This window comes from Drosophila sulfurigaster, chromosome X (genome assembly GCF_023558435.1).
Source record: "Drosophila sulfurigaster albostrigata strain 15112-1811.04 chromosome X, ASM2355843v2, whole genome shotgun sequence".
Classification (NCBI taxonomy): domain Eukaryota; kingdom Metazoa; phylum Arthropoda; class Insecta; order Diptera; family Drosophilidae; genus Drosophila; species Drosophila sulfurigaster.
Genome location: NC_084885.1, coordinates 32,052,764 through 32,070,490, shown reverse-complemented (window position 1 = coordinate 32,070,490; position 17,727 = coordinate 32,052,764). Strand labels below are relative to the sequence as shown.

Below are 17,727 nucleotides of genomic sequence, written 5' to 3'. Positions count from 1 at the left end.
ATGTTTGATTAGAGTATTTATTTTTATAGAGCAGCAATTGAAAATGGTCAATTTTTTGGTTTGAAGAAAATAAATAACGTGAATAAATTTGATAATTTATATTGCCTATTGAAATGATGTAGATACATTGAAACATGCAAGTGGTGGTCACACTGCTTTCACGCAGCAAACGACGATACATCGATAGTGCGCCATCGATGATAGGCCATCTCTAGCTAGGAGCAACACAGCAAACGATAACTGCTAGCATCGGCAATTAATATTTTTTTTAAGTTTATTTTTATTGTGTTGAGTAAATTGTGTTTGTTTTCGCATTACGTTTCGGTTCGAATTATTGAATTCTTGTGTTAAGCAATTGATGAAAAATGTGCTGACTGAGAGAAAGAGCCCGTGTGATAATGGGTTGTGGTGTGTGAAAGTCGATTGAAAGCGCATAACACGAAATCTACATAAATCGCATCGTTGTCGCCATGTCTGTGTGTCTGTGTGCGTCTCAGTCTGTGTTAGTGTTAGTGTGTGTGTGAGCTGCCAGAAGACTTTTGTCGCCGTTGTCGGGCCAAAAGGGCGGGTAAAAGCAAAGTCAACAAACTGCCAGCGAAGAACGCAAGCAAGCAAGGAGACGAAGGAGGTAGAGGAGAGGTGGGAAACTCGCTGTTGCTGTCGCTGCCGCTGCAATTGACAACGCCATAACGGAACACGCAAAAATGTTCAGCAAGAAGAAGAAGAAACCGCTGATCTCGATGCCGAGCAACTTTGAGCATCGCGTGCACACGGGATTCGATAAGAGGGAGAACAAATACGTTGGCCTCCCGCTCCAATGGGCCTCGATTGTGGGCAACAATCAGATACTCAAGTCCAGCAATCGCCCCCTGCCGCTCGTCGATCCCTCAGAGATTACGCCCACCGAGATCCTTGACCTAAAGACGATTGTGCGTCCGCATCACAACAACAACAAGGCGGACACCACATCACTGAACAGCAGCAGCAGCACCATGATGATGATGGGAGGTGGCGGCAACATTGGTGCCGGTCCACCAGGAGCAGCTGCATCCATGTCCATGGCACCGGGTGGCATGTCAGCAGCGCCGGGCATTGTGCTGCCCAAGACATCGCATGTGGCACGCTCCAATTCGCTGCGCAGCTCGAGTCCGCCGCGCGTGCGTCGTGTGGCAAATGTGCCGCCCGCAGTGCCCGAGGAGGAGACGGGGCCGGGGGCGGGTCCGGGTCCATCTGGTGGGCCCTTCAAGCCGCCGCCGCCACAGGCAGGATCAGGAGCCGGGGTGGCACACAACATGCTCTATCCGAATCCCAGTCAACATGCGCATCCGCCACATCTGCATCCGCATGCACATCCGCATCCACATGCCAACGGTGGCGCCATCGGCCCCCTGGCCGTGCGTACTGATCCCTATCGTGGCAATCTGGGCAATCCAGCTGGCAATGCTGGCAACCCGGGCATGCAGCAGACGTCGCCTGTCAGCTCCGTGGCGAGTGCCACACGCTCCACGCACTCGCATTCCAACCAACAGCAACAACAACTTAACAACAATGGCCAGAATCCATATCCACTTTACCCCGCCACACAGCAACAGCAACAACAACAACAACAGCAGCAACAGCAACCAAAGCTTGTGGGCCAAGATCAGAATCAGAATCCACATGGCGGTGTCGGTGTCGGTGTCGGTGTCAACAAGACTGCGTCCCGTGCCTCCAGCTCCAGTGGCAATGCGGCTGCCTTGGCTGCCGCCGCACAGGCGGCACAGCAAACACAACCCAAGCAGGAGCAGCGTTTGACACACGAGCAATTCCGTGCCGCCTTGCAGATGGTTGTCTCTGCCGGTGATCCGCGCGAGAATCTCGAGCACTTCAACAAGATTGGCGAAGGCTCGACGGGCACCGTTTGCATAGCCACCGACAAGTCTACAGGTGAGTGATGGACATGAGGATTACTTGAATGTTCCCATGAACTAATTCTCTTTGGTTAGGTCGCCAAGTGGCTGTCAAGAAGATGGATCTGCGCAAGCAGCAGCGACGCGAGCTGCTCTTCAACGAGGTGGTCATCATGCGTGACTATCATCATCCCAACATTGTGGAGACATACTCCAGTTTTCTGGTCAACGACGAGCTTTGGGTGGTCATGGAGTATCTCGAGGGCGGCGCTCTCACCGACATTGTGACGCACTCGCGCATGGATGAGGAGCAAATCGCCACCGTTTGCAAGCAGTGTCTCAAGGCGTTGGCCTACTTGCATTCACAGGTGCGTGACCAGCATGACAATAGAGTAGTGTCAGCCAGCAACAACAACAACGACAACAACCAAGCAACCAAGTCTCACTTGTGGTCTCTCTTTTGCATTGCTGCCGCCTTTCTATTTGTTGTCACCACACTTTCTTTGCGACCCGCTTTCGCATTTTGTGTGGTTTCCACTTACACACATTCTTCTTGTTGCTGTTGCTGTTGTTATTGTTATTGTTATTCGATATGTGGGTGGAGTCCACGCCCGCGTGACCTCCTCGTTACGCATCTAGCCAGAAGGTCTGACTGCGCCTGCATTAAAACAGACACACACACACACTCAACGCAATCGGACAACAAAGTTGTTTATAGAATTGACAACAGTCAGCAACTAGAGAGACACATCATTGTTTTAGCATTTATATTTATCGTAGAACTTATGTAGAATTCCAATTGTTTAAGTATCCTGTTAGGTTATGAGAGACAGTGAAGGAAGGTCGAATTGATCTTATGTGTATTATAAGTCACTTAAATGTCTTAAATTTCTATTCTCTTTTCAAATGTTTTAAGTTCAAAAGCGCAAAATCAAAGCAATCCATTTTATATTCAATATTCCAATTTTGTCTCTTCAAATATTTTAAATTTTGCGAAGTCAAAGTAGTCAAAGCAATTTATTTTTATATTCAATATTCTAATCTGTATTGATAAGCTTTGTATCTGTACATGTAAATGTCTTTAATAGTCTTGAATTTTATATTTAAATTCCTTAAATTTAACAGCGCAAAGCATAGTCAAAGCAATCTAAATATCCAATATTTGAATATATAATATTTCGATTGTTATTTGTGAGTATTAGCTAACAGTCACTTAAATGTCTTAAGTTTAAATTATCTTTTAAATGTTCTCTATGATAAGGTTATATCTGCTAGTCAGTCAGTTCAATGTCCTTAATAGTCTTGAATTTATTACTTAAATTCCTTAAATGCATCAGCAAAAAGTCAAGGCAATCTAAATATCCAATATTTGTATATCCAATATTCCAATTCCGAACTCTCACTAAATATCTTAAATTTGATTTCTCTTTGTAAATACTTTAAACAGCATAAAGTATAGTCAAATTAGTCAATTTATTTATATATCCAATATTCCAATTGTTATCTGTACTATACGTTTATGAGGCCGTTAGCTAACAATCAGTCTTAAATTGAAATTATCCCTTCAAATGCTTTAAATTCAACAGCACAAAGTCAAAGCAATCTTCATATTTGCTAACATTTTCTATTTAAATTCCTTAATTTCATAAGCACAAAGTATAACCAGAGTCAGATATATTTGTCCATTCAATATTTCAATTGTTATCTGTAGGTTTATGTCTGTATTATAACTTTATGTAAACAGTCAGTTAATTGTCCTAAATTTGCTTTAAATTCAGATTAATTTACATATTTTAATATTGAACACTCCAATAGCTATCTGTATGATAAGTTTATATTTGTATTATAAGTTTATGTAAACGTTAGCGAACAATCAATCCTAAGTTTACTTTAAATTCAATCAGCACAAGGCTTAATCAGATCAATCTATTTATATTTCCAACCAATATTCCAATTACAAGTTAAATTTAAGTTCCAATTACTTATATATTGTGAACTTTAGGCTGACTTCGTAACTTCCTATTTAACTGACTTCTAATCGAACAAATACTTATATTTATTTAACTTTCATTTAACCACTCTCTTTGTTTGCAGGGCGTCATCCATCGGGACATCAAGTCAGACTCGATTCTGCTGGCCGCCGATGGCCGAGTGAAGCTGTCGGACTTTGGCTTCTGTGCTCAGGTGTCGCAGGAGCTGCCGAAGCGCAAATCGCTTGTGGGCACACCGTACTGGATGTCACCGGAGGTGATCTCCCGCCTGCCCTATGGTCCCGAGGTGGACATCTGGTCGCTGGGCATCATGGTGATCGAGATGGTCGACGGGGAGCCGCCGTTCTTCAATGAGCCACCGTTGCAGGCGATGCGTCGTATACGCGATATGCAGCCACCGAACCTGAAGAATGCTCACAAGGTGTCGCCGCGTCTCCAATCATTCCTCGATCGCATGCTCGTTCGTGATCCAGCGCAGCGTGCCACAGCCGCCGAGCTGCTGGCGCATCCGTTCTTGCGGCAAGCGGGGCCGCCATCGTTGCTTGTGCCGCTGATGCGCAACTCGCGACACCACACCTAGAGAGGAGGAAGAGGAAGAGGAACCAAGAACGAACGAAGAACGAACTATCCGTTTTTTATCATCTTTTTTTTTTTGTTTGTTTAGTTTGCATTCAAGTTAATAATGTAGTATTATTAGTTATTGATTGGCCTTGCACCCCAAAATTAGTTTGTGCGGCAACTGCTACTTAAAGTCGTCCGTCTCCCTCAACTCGTCTCGACCACATTCCACCACATCCGGCTGCTGCTCCAGCTTCGGCTTCATCTTCAACTTACTCTCGAAACTGAATTGTTAATTGTTAATTGTAAACAGCGAAGGAATTGCCTAAGCAAACTGTGCCTTTAACACAATATGTAACTCGATCCATGGAGGACACGCTTTCCGCCTCCCGACCCTGCCAGCTGCGCAGCCATTGCAACCATTTTTAGATAGCGCAACATTCGACAACTCGACTAGATCCTGTAAACGGAACACATTTAAATCGAAATATGTTATATATAACCGATAACTGAACAATAAGCAACTGTTCTCTTCCTTTGTATCCATGTTGAACACTCCTTATATGTTATATATAACCTTTAACTGAACTATCTGCTACAGCTCTCTTTCTTTTACCTTTCTCACTCTGTTTCCATATCCATGTTGAGCTCTGTAAACGGAATTCATTTATGCATAAATATGTTTTATATTCGTGTACTATATACAACCGATAACTGAACAATATGCTACATATCTCTGCTTTCCACTCTCCTACTCCATGTTGAGCGCCTCTTAAGTTTGTTCGAATAAGCGAAATGAATGTACGAATATAAATATAAACACATGATGTAATCTATAAGAAGACGAATTAAGAACAACGAATATGCATTCCCCCCTCCACCTCCCCCTGCCCCATCATATCCGATATGTATTAGCCAAGTCTGTACTTATTTGTCGAACCATTTCCCCTTATGTATAGCAACTATTTATATTTTATATCTAAGACAACAACAATAACAACAGCCGTAACATTAACAGTTACACTAACGATAACGCTAGCGATAACGATAACGATAACATGCGCTCGATACGCATTACATTCCCAATAAACGCCCCGTAACCCCCTCGATAAGTACATTATATATATATATAAATTGTATTTTTTTAGACATTCTAGTTTACAGTGTTCTGTAATTATAAATAAAACCAACAAACAACAAAATAAACAAACATATAATAATTCATCGATCGGTATTACTTCTATATATGTATATATCCCAGCAATGGGCACTTTCGATAACATGTCCAGACGCATTTTTGGTAAGTATAGGTAAGTATTTATCTATTTAGTTGCGTATCCTTGCCAAAGGATAACAGAATAATTGAAGGATCGAAATTGCAGAAGGTGGGTGAAAAGGTTCCTTGCCAGTTTCTTAAAGATTCAGTAGACATATGGCAATAAAACAATCCGAAAAGTACAAAAAACTTATTTTAAATTTTATTTGGCGCTAATTAAAATCGTGATTGCGTAAACAGGCGACAGATGGCGCCACTCAAAATGCAAGTGAATCAGTTGCTTGCTGCTGATTTCTGTTCGCCTGGTATTTCACCTGGTGACTTGGTAATTTTCGACCATCGCGACAGCTTCAGTGGCCAACAACAATAACCATGTTATCCATAATTGTTGTTGTAATAACTTGTTGTTGTAATAAGTTGTAACCTTGTTGTTGTAATATCAAAAAAAATATTTTAAAATTTTAACAGATTTGCTATTCAAATTGGCGCGCAATTATTTAAGCTGTGTAGTTCCGAGAGTGGACACCAGATGGCGCCACTCCAGTGACTTGCTTAATTTCAGCTTGCTGCTGATTTCTGATCGCCTGGTATTTCATCTGCTGACGTAGCATATTTTGGCCATTTTGGGAGCATCGAGGCAACAACAACATTATCAGTAATTGTTGTAGTTGTTGTTGTAATAACAACAAAATATTTTAATATTTTAACAGATTTATTGGTCCGTCGGTTGCTTTCAAATTTTAAATTTAAATTTGGCGCACAAGAATTTCTTTTGTGGTTCCGAAAACGAGCAACAGAGGGCTCCACTGAGCAAGCAAGTGACTTGCTCTATTTCTGCTTGCTGCTGATTTCTGTTCGCCTGGTATTTCATCTGCTAACTTGACAATTTTTGGGCACTTGTGGCGGTACAACAACAACAATATTAATGTTAGTTGTTGCTGTAATAACTCGTGTTGTTGTTGTTGTAATTTGGTGAACGGTTATAAATTGAAAATTTAAGAATATCTCGAGAACTAGAAAGACGATCCGAATGTCCTTTGGCCAGTCGATAGACCATCGGTGCGATGGACACATTTTTGCCAGGATACGCAAGGATATTCGCCAGGATATTCGCGAGGTAAAGCCTGTTTTCTGTATGTGAACTACGGAACACGATTTATGTGCATGCCAAAGGATATTCTCTTCGTTCTTAAGAATTGAGGTTATGTTTGCACTATATTGAGGTTATGGAGAGCTTCGTATATCACAAGTAAAAATTAAATTTCTAACTACAGGTGAAAATTGAGGTTCGGTTTCCACAACATTGAGATTAAGGAGAACTTCTCAGTGCTCAACAATTAAAAATCATGTTTCTAACTTTATAACTATTTCAGGTTAAAATTGAGGTTAGGTTTTCACAATATTGAGATCCAAAGGACATTCTAGTAGTCCTTTTAATGACATTTCTAGACTTTCAAACAATTTTTAAATGCAATTATTTTTGAGAGTAATTTAAAAAATCGTTGAAAGCAGATCCTTACTTTAGCATGTCCTTCGCCTGATTATAGTAAATAGTCATTGATGTTGTATTTTTCACAATATTTTCATTTTGTTTTATTTTTGTTGTTGTTGTTCAGTTTGTTGTTGTATTTGTTGTTTGTTTTATTTAATAGTTTATAAACTGATTAGGTGAGTAATAAGTAGATGAATATGGAATGTGGAATGTGGAGTGTGGAGGGGGGGAGTGAATAATAGTGCAGGCATTCATGAGTTATTCGTATTCCGATGTGAATACACATACACATGTCTTAGCCTGTCTGTGTGTGTGTGTGCAAGTGTGTGTGTGTGTGTGTGTGTACTAAGAACTAAACGGCAGCTCGTAATGCTGCCCATAGCTAGCCATGAGTGTGTGTGAGAGCGAGACAGATACAGAGCGAGTGAGAGAGCAAGAGAGCGAGGGAGAAGGAATATATATAGTATATGGTATATAGTATATAGCATTATATAAGGCAGCCCAAAACAAGGACGCTTTATCCATCCCCATCCGCCTTAGTTGCGCTTCCTCAAGGCGAGGCGACTGCTGAGCGGACGCTTGGGCTTCGGCTCCTCCTCCTTCTGCTGCTGCTCGGACTCCTCGGCGGCAGCATCGGCCTCCGGCTCCGACCTCAGGGGCTTCGTCAGCTTGCGGCGGTTCACTGCGATGAAGATGAGGTGAGATGAGATAAAAAGATGGATGGAGGAATCCTCAGAGTTCTTCGACTTACGTGCAGAGTTGCCTTTGTATCCTTTGCCGGCAGCGGGAGCAGCGGCGGGCGCGGCGGCAGCTGGAGCTGCGGCTGGAGCGGATTCCTCGTCATCCTCATCGGCGGTCTTCTTCGCTGGCTTGCTCACCGGCGCCTTCTCGGCGCGATGTTTCTTCGCGTTCTGCTGGCGACGCTTCAGCGAGTTGAGGAAATCATCGTTGGAGCGGAATGGACGGATCACGGGTCCCACCTTCTTGGGCGCCTCTGTCGTCGTCGTCGTGGTGCTGGCCGCCGACGCCGCAGCGCCATCCTCGCCCTCATCCCCATACTGACCATTCTCGCCAGCGCCTCCGGCCTCATCGTTGTAATCATCCTCCTCGCCGGCATCGTCGTGCGCTGGCGCCGCAGTTGTCGTTGTCGTCGGCTTGCCCACCGCCTTGCCCACGGGGCGACGCAGTGCGGCGATCCTCTTCGCCGGCGATGCGTTCGCTGGCGCGTTCTCCTCCTGCGTGGCCACCAGTCCGTAGCACAGAGCGCAGATGATGAAAAGCAGGCAGCTAAAGCGAGATAATAACAGGAGGATTCAAATTGAGGTTTGGGTTGCACAGCATATTGAGGTTAAGGAGAACTTCTCATTTCCAACTTCATAATTTCAGGTTGAAATTGAGGTTATGCAGAGACTTTAATAGAACAACAACAAAAAACATATTTCTAACGTCATAAATGTTTCAGGTTGAAATTGAGGTTAAGTTTCCACAACATATTGAGGTTAAGGAGAGCTTCTCATTTCCAACTTCATAATTTCAGGTTGAAATTGAGGTTATGCAGAGACTTTAACAGAACAACAACAAAAAACATATTTCTAATGTTTCAGGTTGAAATTGAGGTTAAGTTTCTACAACATAATGAGGTTAAGGAGAGCTTGTGGATTGATTCCCTTAGCACAACAATTAAAGGTAAAATTTCCAACTTCATAATTGTTCCAGTTTAAAATTGAGGTTATGGAGAGTAAATAAAAGTTAAAATTGAGGTTAGGTTTCCACATTATATTGAGGTTATGGAGAGATTCCCATTAAGAACCAATAATAGACAAATTTGCAACTTTATAATTTTATCAGGTTAGAATTGAGGTTAGGTTCGGCCAAAATATAAGATTAGGGAGAGATTTCCATGGCATAACAAATAAGAGTTAAATTTCTAAATTCATAATAATTTCAGGTGAAACCTAACCTAGGTTTGCACAATATATTGAGGTTATAGAGACCTCTCATTTTCAACTTCATGATTATTTCAGGCTAAAATTGATATTTTGGAGAGCTTTCCATAACACCACAAATAAAAGTCAAATTTCATAATTATTTAATTATATATTCATGGAAATAAAAAAGTAAGCACATACTCGTAAGTCTGATCTATTTAGTTTTCCTATTCTCTCCCTTATCGTAGAAAATTCGCTGTTTGAGGTTATGTTGCGAGAAACATCGAAAGTGCTCAAAAGTTTACTGCAATTTAATGAGTTGGTTTAGAAAAGAATAAAGCTGAAAAGCTGAAGAACTTAATGAGCTAATAAAGCAAATAATTTGTACTGTATAATCCAATCAAAGATATTTCTCACCTAACACTTAAAAACATCCATTCGAAATTACTACGAGCAAAAAGTACGTTTCGATGCAATTACCTGAATAACTAATTACAGCTAGAGGTTATGTTGGTGATTAGACGACTAATAAATAAGTGCAAACACGCCCAACACGCAAAAGCAAAAGATCTGCACAAACGGCACAATTAAAGAATTTTATTGCAATTTGAGGTTATGGCGAGAGCTCTTGATGCAAATGATATTGTAGGAAACATTCTAGAGTCTCTTGAAAAATGCTGTTTAACGACCACGAGGTGGCAATTAAAAAATAAAAAAAAAATAGCTTTAGTCAATTCCAATTGAAATGCTTTAGCGGCAATTGGCAGTTATCGCTCAGCAAAGTGAGGTTATGTTCGACTCGTTGGGTTGTCTCGTTTAACGGGTTGTGGCGAGAACCTGAATCGCTCTGAAATATATACTATGCAAGTATGTATGTGTGTGTGTGTGTTAGCCCCATCATGAATATGAATAACAGCGTCGAATTTGAATATCAATATTAATACGCTGACGAAAATGAATATGAAAAGGAGAATAATACCATATTCATTTCTTGTTTTGCATACCACGATTTTAATATTCATGTGCAGCAGCATATCAATAAAACATATATTAAGATCAGCATCACCATCAGCATCAGCATGATGTGAATTCGGCAGCTATCGAGAGATGTGAGATGTGCTAACTATTTATTTATTATTAATGCCTAAAGGTCACTCAAACGGGTTTTCACTCACTTTCGATTTTCAAATTATTCGATTACGAATACACTAATCTCGCCCTGTTTCGGTTTCGGTTTCAGTTTCAGTTTCTGTCGCTATTTCTGTTGCTGTTGCTGTCTCTGTTTCTGTTTCTTTTTTTTCTGTATCTATTTTATGTATTTTTTTTCTTTTTTTTCTATTTCGTTTCGATTCGGTTTGTTTGTTTTTTTTTTCTGTCTCGTTTCTGGGCACTTTGCCGATTTTTTTTTTGTTTGTTATATTCTTGCTAATATGTATTTATTTCCTTGCCATATTTATTTGTTTTATTTTCAATTCTAAGCAGTTTGATCAAGTTCTTTAATATCTTGATTTTTCCTGAATTAAGAATTTGCTTCTTTTTTTTTGCATGTTAAAGAAAAGAACTTCCTGCTATTTGTTTATAAGCTGCTATTGTATCGCTAAAGACTCAAGCAGCGAACTTGAAGGGGGTTCTTCAAAAGACTTAGGCAACGAACTAGCATATTATGCTAGAAAAGACTTAGGCAACGAACTTGTATGGTATTCTAGTAAAAAGACTTAAGCAACGAACTTGCTTAGCATAGCAGAAACGACTTAGGCAACGAACTTCATTAGGATTCCCGAAAAGACTTAGACAACGAACTTGCTGGTCATTCTTAAAAAGACTTAGACAACGAACTTGCGGAGCATTTCAGAAAAGATTTAGACAACAAACTTGTTGAACCTTCCTGAAAAAACTTGGGAAGCGAACTTGTGAGTGAAGACTGCTGAAGACTTAGGTAACGAACTTATTCTGCACTCAGCGAAAAGACTTAAGCAACGAACTTGCTGAAGACTTGGGCAGTGAACTTATTCTGTTAAAACGAGCAACGAACTTGCTGTATATCTCAAAAAGACTTAGACAGCGAACTTGCATAGCATTCCAGAAAAGACTTTGAGGATAGTAAAAAGACTTAAGCAACGAACTTATTTTAAATGCTTAAAAAGACTTAGGCAACGAACTTTCGGTATATTCCAGAAAAGACTTAGGCAAAAAACTTGTGAATAATTAGAAGAAAAGACTTAGGCAACAAACTTATTCTGCACTCAGTTGAAAGACTTAGGCAACGAACTTTCAGTATATTCCAGAAAAGACTTAGGCAACGAACTTGCATAGTATTCCAGAAAAGACTTAGGCAACGAACTTGTATGGTATTCTGGTAAAAAGACTTAAGCAACGAACTTGCTTAGCATAGCAGAAAAGACTTAGGCAACGAACTTCATTAGTATTCCCGAAAAGACTTAGACAACGAACTTGTGAATGATTAGAAGAAAAGACTTAGGCAACAAACTTATTCTGCACTCAGTTGAAAGACTTAGGCAACGAACTTTCGGTATATTCCAGAAAAGACTTAGACAACGAACTTGTGAATTTTAAGCAGAAAAGACTTAGGCAACGAACTTGCGGAGCATTCCAGAAAAGATTTAGACAACAAACTTGTTGAACCTTCCCGAAAAGACTTGGGAAGCGAACTTGTGAGTGAAGACTGCTGAAGACTTAGGTAACGAACTTATTCTGCACTCAGCGAAAAGACTTAAGCAACGAACTTGCTGAAGACTTGGGCAGTGAACTTATTCTGTTAAAACGAGCAACGAACTTGCTGTATATCTCAAAAAGACTTAGACAGCGAACTTGCATAGCATTCCAGAAAAGACTTTGAGGATAGTAAAAAGACTTAAGCAACGAACTTATTTTAAATGCTTAAAAAGACTTAGGCAACGAACTTTCGGTATATTCCAGAAAAGACTTAGGCAAAAAACTTGTGAATAATTAGAAGAAAAGACTTAGGCAACAAACTTATTCTGCACTCAGTTGAAAGACTTAGGCAACGAACTTTCAGTATATTCCAGAAAAGACTTAGGCAACGAACTTGTTCTAAGACTTGGACAGCGAACCTTTTGCTACCGAAGACAGCAGAGACTTTGACTTGGGCAGCGAGCATGTTTCGTAGCTGGCAGCTACGACACTCGGAGACACGTCTTTAAGGCCAGAGTTGGGCTGCGCCCCGTTCCGTTAGCAGCCGTTGGTTGTTGTTGTTGCTGTCGTTGCTGCTGCGCCTTCTCAAAAGGAAACAGGTGCTTATGCAAAAGGCAGCAACAACAACAACAACAACTGGCAACAGCAACAACAACTAGCAACTGGCAACTGGTTTACAGCTGTTGCTGGCAGCAGCAGCGCCAGAATAAATTGAAATGTGCACATGATCGGCACATGCAATTGGCTAATAACGGTAAAATGCGCACACCAAGCCAACTCATGAGGGAGAGGCTCGAAATCAGACACCCCTCCCCTCCCTTCCCCCTGTTGCTGTTGCTCTAACTCGACTTCAAGTGATTTTGCCTCCAGCTTGACACGTCGCACGCTTGTTGCAGTTGTTGTTGTCGTTGTTGTTGCTGCTGTTGTTTTATTTTTAGCTCAACTTTGTACAGTTGTTGCTGCTGCTGTCGCTGGTTGCATCTTTTCGCATTGATTAGGGTCAACTGTGGCATGTCGAACGGCGGCAACTCTTTGCATTTCAATCGCCGCCAAGCTTATGCAACATGGAAAGGTGAAAGGCGTTGTCGATGACGATGTTGCTGTCGCTGTTGTTGTAGGTGTTGCTGTTGCCCCCTCTCCAAGTGGCTGTTGTTGTGGGTGCGTGTTGCTGGCGTGTCTGGAATCATTAACTTCTCTGCGCGCGCTTCTTAATCGAAATTCAACACAGCAAATGAGGGGCAGGCAAGCGAGGGGGAAGGGGTATGGGGGGGTCGGCATGTCTATATGACATTTGGCGTCTTGGTTAACCGGTTGCGCCAGCAACTGGGAAACTGCGAGCGAGATCTCACAACACACCCCAAAAAAACACAAAAACACAAAAAAAAATGGTTGAAGGAGTCTACTTGAAAGATGGCAACAGCAAACAGGGGAGCAGGGAGGGGGGAGGAAGGTGCAGAGGTCTCTACCTGAGGCTGAAGAAGAACACTGTGTGAACCTGTTATATAAGACTGAGGCGGAACCAGCTGCGGCAATAACTTTACTTCATTTGATTTTTTGCGGTTTTCGCTTTTTATTTTGTTTTTTTCCTTTTTGCTTCTTTTTTATTTATATTTATAGTTTATCACATGATTAACATTTCCATTTGCGGAATTAGTTCATGGCGATGGCGTCATCATCATCATTACTATCATCATCATCATCATGATCATGATCATCATTATTACTATCATCATCATAAGCAGCAAACAAGAAACAAACAAAATGAGTAAAAGCATTTAGTTTTTTTTTGCACTACAACACGCCTTCTCCGGCCGCCCCCTCCACTCGTAAGCGTGGCTAATCGGGTCACTATGCTAATGTCGAGTCTATGGTTATGTCCATATAACACTAGTCCAAGTGGATGCCATCGATGTGGCCAAAATGTGGGACAGCGTCGCTCTTTTAATAGTTTCCTACAATTACCGCGACGTACTTTAAAAACGTTGTTGTTGTTGTTGTTGTTGTTTTGGTTGTTGTTGTTGGCTTAGTTAGTGGGTTCAATAACGGTGCATTGTGTACGTGTTACGACTACAACAACAGCAGCAACAGCAACAGCAGCAGAGCAATTCGCTTCGCTTCGATCGATTTGAGTTTTGGTCGCAGCAAGTTCGTTGCCTGAGTCTTTTACACAGAGCAAGTTCGTTGCCTGAGTCTTTTACAGTTTAGTGGCTTACATTGAATTTGGCTTATGAAATTGCATTGGTATGCAGTGCGTAACTGTGTGTTGGTCTCTGTGTGTGTGTTGTAGTGTGTGTGTGTTTAACACCTTGTTTGCCAATTTGCAACAGTTTTTGGCAAAGTCCTTGAAAATAACTTAAGAGATTTCAAACAAACCAAAAACCTTACACACCACGCCCCCCCACTCCCCCCTCCCCTCTCACGCTTGTTGTGTATTCTGGTTTGAGGTATGCACATTGATCTGATCTCTCTTATTTAAATAATATTGCATAAGGCGCGCGATTTCAGTGCGCAAAATGAAATGAAACGCATGTAAGACAACAACAACAACAACAACAGTTGTAATAGCAACGGTTGTAACAACAGCAACAGTAACAACAACAACAACAGCATAACAGACCCCGCCCCCCTAAAATAAAATGAAATAAAAAGCAAAGCGAAACTAAATTAAAATCCTGATCATGCCGTCAAATTGGCGCTGGTTGCTGTTGCTTGTTGCTGCTGTTGTTGTTGTTGTTGCTGTTGCTGCTGCTGTGATTAATTCCCTCATGCGCCATGCGATTAACATACATATTAATGAAAACTGACCCCTCCCTCCGTTCCCCTCCCTCGCTGTCTGTCAGCTTGCATTAAAAGTGCAACCGTTAATTTATAAGACAACACCGCAATCAACAACCAGCAACAGCAACCAGCAACATTCGCAGTCACAGTCTCGCCTGGTAATTAATCCATACTTTATTTACGCCTGTTGCCTGCCCCTCTCCCCTCGCCCCCCTCTCCATCCCGCACTGAGCTGCTCGCATGCCATTTTGGCACAGAGCAACCATGTGTTGCTGTCGTGCAGACAACGACAATAGCAACAGCAGCCAGCAGCAGCTCAGTTCGCGACCTTGAAACATTTCTTTCAATCAATGCAATGACAGACAGACAGACACACGGACGGACAGACAGACGGACGGACAGGCGGACGGACTCGCAGCTGGCGGCAGCGCAGCGTCTGCTCTCAGCAGCCACAACAACTGATTGCTGCTGGCAGCTGGGAATTGGCATTTGCCATTTCTTTGTTGCCGGCAAATGCCAGAGCAACAGCAACAAAAGTAACATAATCACCATGATCAACATCAACACATCGCCATCATCATCATCAACGTCATAATGAGCTTAACTTTGGCATTTGCAATGTGTTGTCGCTTGTCTTTTTCTGTTTCTGTTTTCTGCCATGTTAAAGTTCAAATTGTTCAATCGCTGCAGCTGCTTAAATGCGGCCAAGCCAAGCTATACGTGTCTGTGTGTGTGTGTGTGTTAGTCACACACACATACAATTGCACTTTCAATTGCAGGCAAAGCCCATCTCATTCATTTAAAATCCTTGCATGCAAAACACGTCAGCAAACGCTGCACACGAAAATTACGCGAAGTTGGCCGCATTTAAAGTGCATTTGGTTGGCAACGCGGCGCAACTCACGCGAAGTTGGCTGCAGCTCAAAACGAGTGCATTTGCATTTGCTGCTCCACATCGATAAATCACAAGCAAATCAAAATAAAACCAAAATAAAATCGATAAAAAATTGCCAAAAAAAAAAGTTATATTAAAATACTTAAAATGTCTCACTCACATGTTGAAGTACTTCATTTTGTGTGTTGTGTGTGTGTGTGTGTGGGTGTGTTGGATTGTTGATGTATTTGATTTTGTTGGTTGCTCGTTTGCAAAACTTGAAATTCGCAAAAAAAAAATAAACAAAAACAAAATAACCGTATTTAAAAACGCGCGCAACGAATTTCAATTCGTAATCGAAAACTGCACAAAATTTGAAGACGAACACACGAAGTTTGTAGATTTATTTTGTTTTGTAAGTTGTAGACTGGAGACTGCAGACTGAAGATTGAGGACTGGAGACTGAAGACTGGAGACAGAGACTGGGCACAACAGATAGTAGAGAGATGTGTGTTGCTTAAGCCACCGATCACGATCGACTTCTAGAGGCTGACTGAACGTTACTTATGCCGTCTGCATGCAGTTAACCTACGGCCATCCAATATTTTTTTTGCGCCACCTGCGCGCTCTGCGACGCCAGCGACGGCAACGGCGATGGCGACGGCGTTGGCAGCGAACAGGTTGCGATCCGCCCTAACCTAACACACTCACACACACACACACAGCCAAGCCATGGCAGTGGCCTGCCTGCCATGTCGCAGAGAGGGGAGCGAGGGGGCGTCGCAGGCTCTCTCTCTCTCTCGTTTTAATCCCCACATTCGCGTCATGAAATTCGTTCGTATGCAAAGCAAAGAGTGCAGGAGCACTTCTGGTTTCAGCCAATTTGTCACTGCTGCTGCAGTCAACGTCGCTGTCGCCGTCGCTACGAACGCCAGCAGCGCAGTCGGCGTCATTTGTGTGGCTTTGCTATGCTATGCAGCAACAACAACAACAGCGACAACGACAGGTTTTCGCCACGACGTCGACGGCAGCGGCGCTTGGCTTTTAGGTTTGGCTTTTAGCTTAGCATACCCTGTAGGCAAACAACTACCAGCAAAGGGTATCCACGAAAAGCAGTTACATTTGTGCACGTTGGAAAACAGAAATAAAACTTACATAAGCACTGATTAAATAAATTCCAAAAAGGATAGAAAAATACAATTTTGTATGCATGCTTTGTTTTCCACATTCGTGAGCTTTGTGAAAATATCGGACATCAAATTTCGATATATTGTTAAAGTATTTTATCAAAGTGAAATTGAAACGAAGAAAAATTTATAAAAACTCGTGCAAAGCTTGTAAATTGCACTATTGATTTTTAAAAATAATTCTGCTTCTATTTTTCAATGAACTCCGTTTCGATAAGGTATCGAAAAAGTGTATTCGATATTTCTACACTTGTGTTCGATATTCGATATTAAACATAACGTAAATTTTAATAGTTGACATATTGAAAACTCACTGATTTGAAGAAAAAGAGAAAGGTTGAAGTTTTACAATATTAAGGGATATTAAATATATAAAAATATTAATTAAATACAATATAACTTTGAAAAATGTTGAAACTATTTAGCACATAAAAAATTTAAATATGATATAAAAATAAATTAAAGTTAAAAATGATGACAGATATTGTTAGAATATTATATAAATTGTTAGAATAGTAATAAAATATGATGTAGAAAATAATCATAAATATGAAAGATGAAAGAAAGAAACAAAGAAGTAAAGAAAGATATAAAGATATAAAGAAATGAAATATAGTAAAATATATGATGTAGAAAATAATCATAAAAGCGAAAGAACGAGAGAAAGAAATATATACTACATAAATTTAAGTAGTAGAGGCAGGGTATTTGGCAGTCGTGTATGATTTGTACAGCTTGGCGGATCGATAGTCGGAGTACGCGTATTTTACTAATTAATTTATTGATTTCGGGCCAATTGTTGCTTTATCAAGATAAAGATGGGCGCTGCTCTGTGACTGCGGCTGGTAAATCCCGAAGCCACAGACGTAGGTGGCTACGTAGATAGACCCATAGGAGGAGGAGGAGGAGGTGAGGTGAAGAGATGAAGATGAAGACGGAGTGCCAAATCAAGCTGAGGCGGGCAACATGTAAATCTCCAAGAAAAAGGCAGTAAAGAGCCAGAAATGAGGCACATTTGCATATGTGCACGATATATCCATGTATATATATATATATATATATATATATATATATAATATAT

At 41.3% G+C, this 17,727-nt stretch overlaps 2 protein-coding genes across 2 annotated transcripts; one reads left to right on the top strand and one right to left on the bottom strand.

The window, feature by feature from the left end:
• Window positions 1-214: 214 nt before the first annotated feature.
• On the top strand, window positions 215-5,662 carry LOC133849541 (serine/threonine-protein kinase PAK mbt). Its single transcript, XM_062285696.1, has 3 exons — window positions 215-1,926; window positions 1,986-2,257; window positions 3,984-5,662. The coding sequence occupies exons 1-3, from the start codon at window positions 705-707 to the stop codon at window positions 4,458-4,460; spliced, it is 1,971 nt and encodes a 656-aa protein (XP_062141680.1). The 5' UTR covers window positions 215-704; the 3' UTR covers window positions 4,461-5,662.
• A 1,615-nt stretch (window positions 5,663-7,277) lies between these two features.
• Window positions 7,278-16,027, bottom strand: LOC133848423 (brain acid soluble protein 1). Its single transcript, XM_062283977.1, has 3 exons — window positions 15,641-16,027; window positions 7,958-8,493; window positions 7,278-7,888 (listed from the first exon to the last, which is right to left on the bottom strand). The coding sequence occupies exons 1-3, from the start codon at window positions 15,655-15,657 to the stop codon at window positions 7,743-7,745; spliced, it is 699 nt and encodes a 232-aa protein (XP_062139961.1). The 5' UTR covers window positions 15,658-16,027; the 3' UTR covers window positions 7,278-7,742.
• Window positions 16,028-17,727: the final 1,700 nt, after the last annotated feature.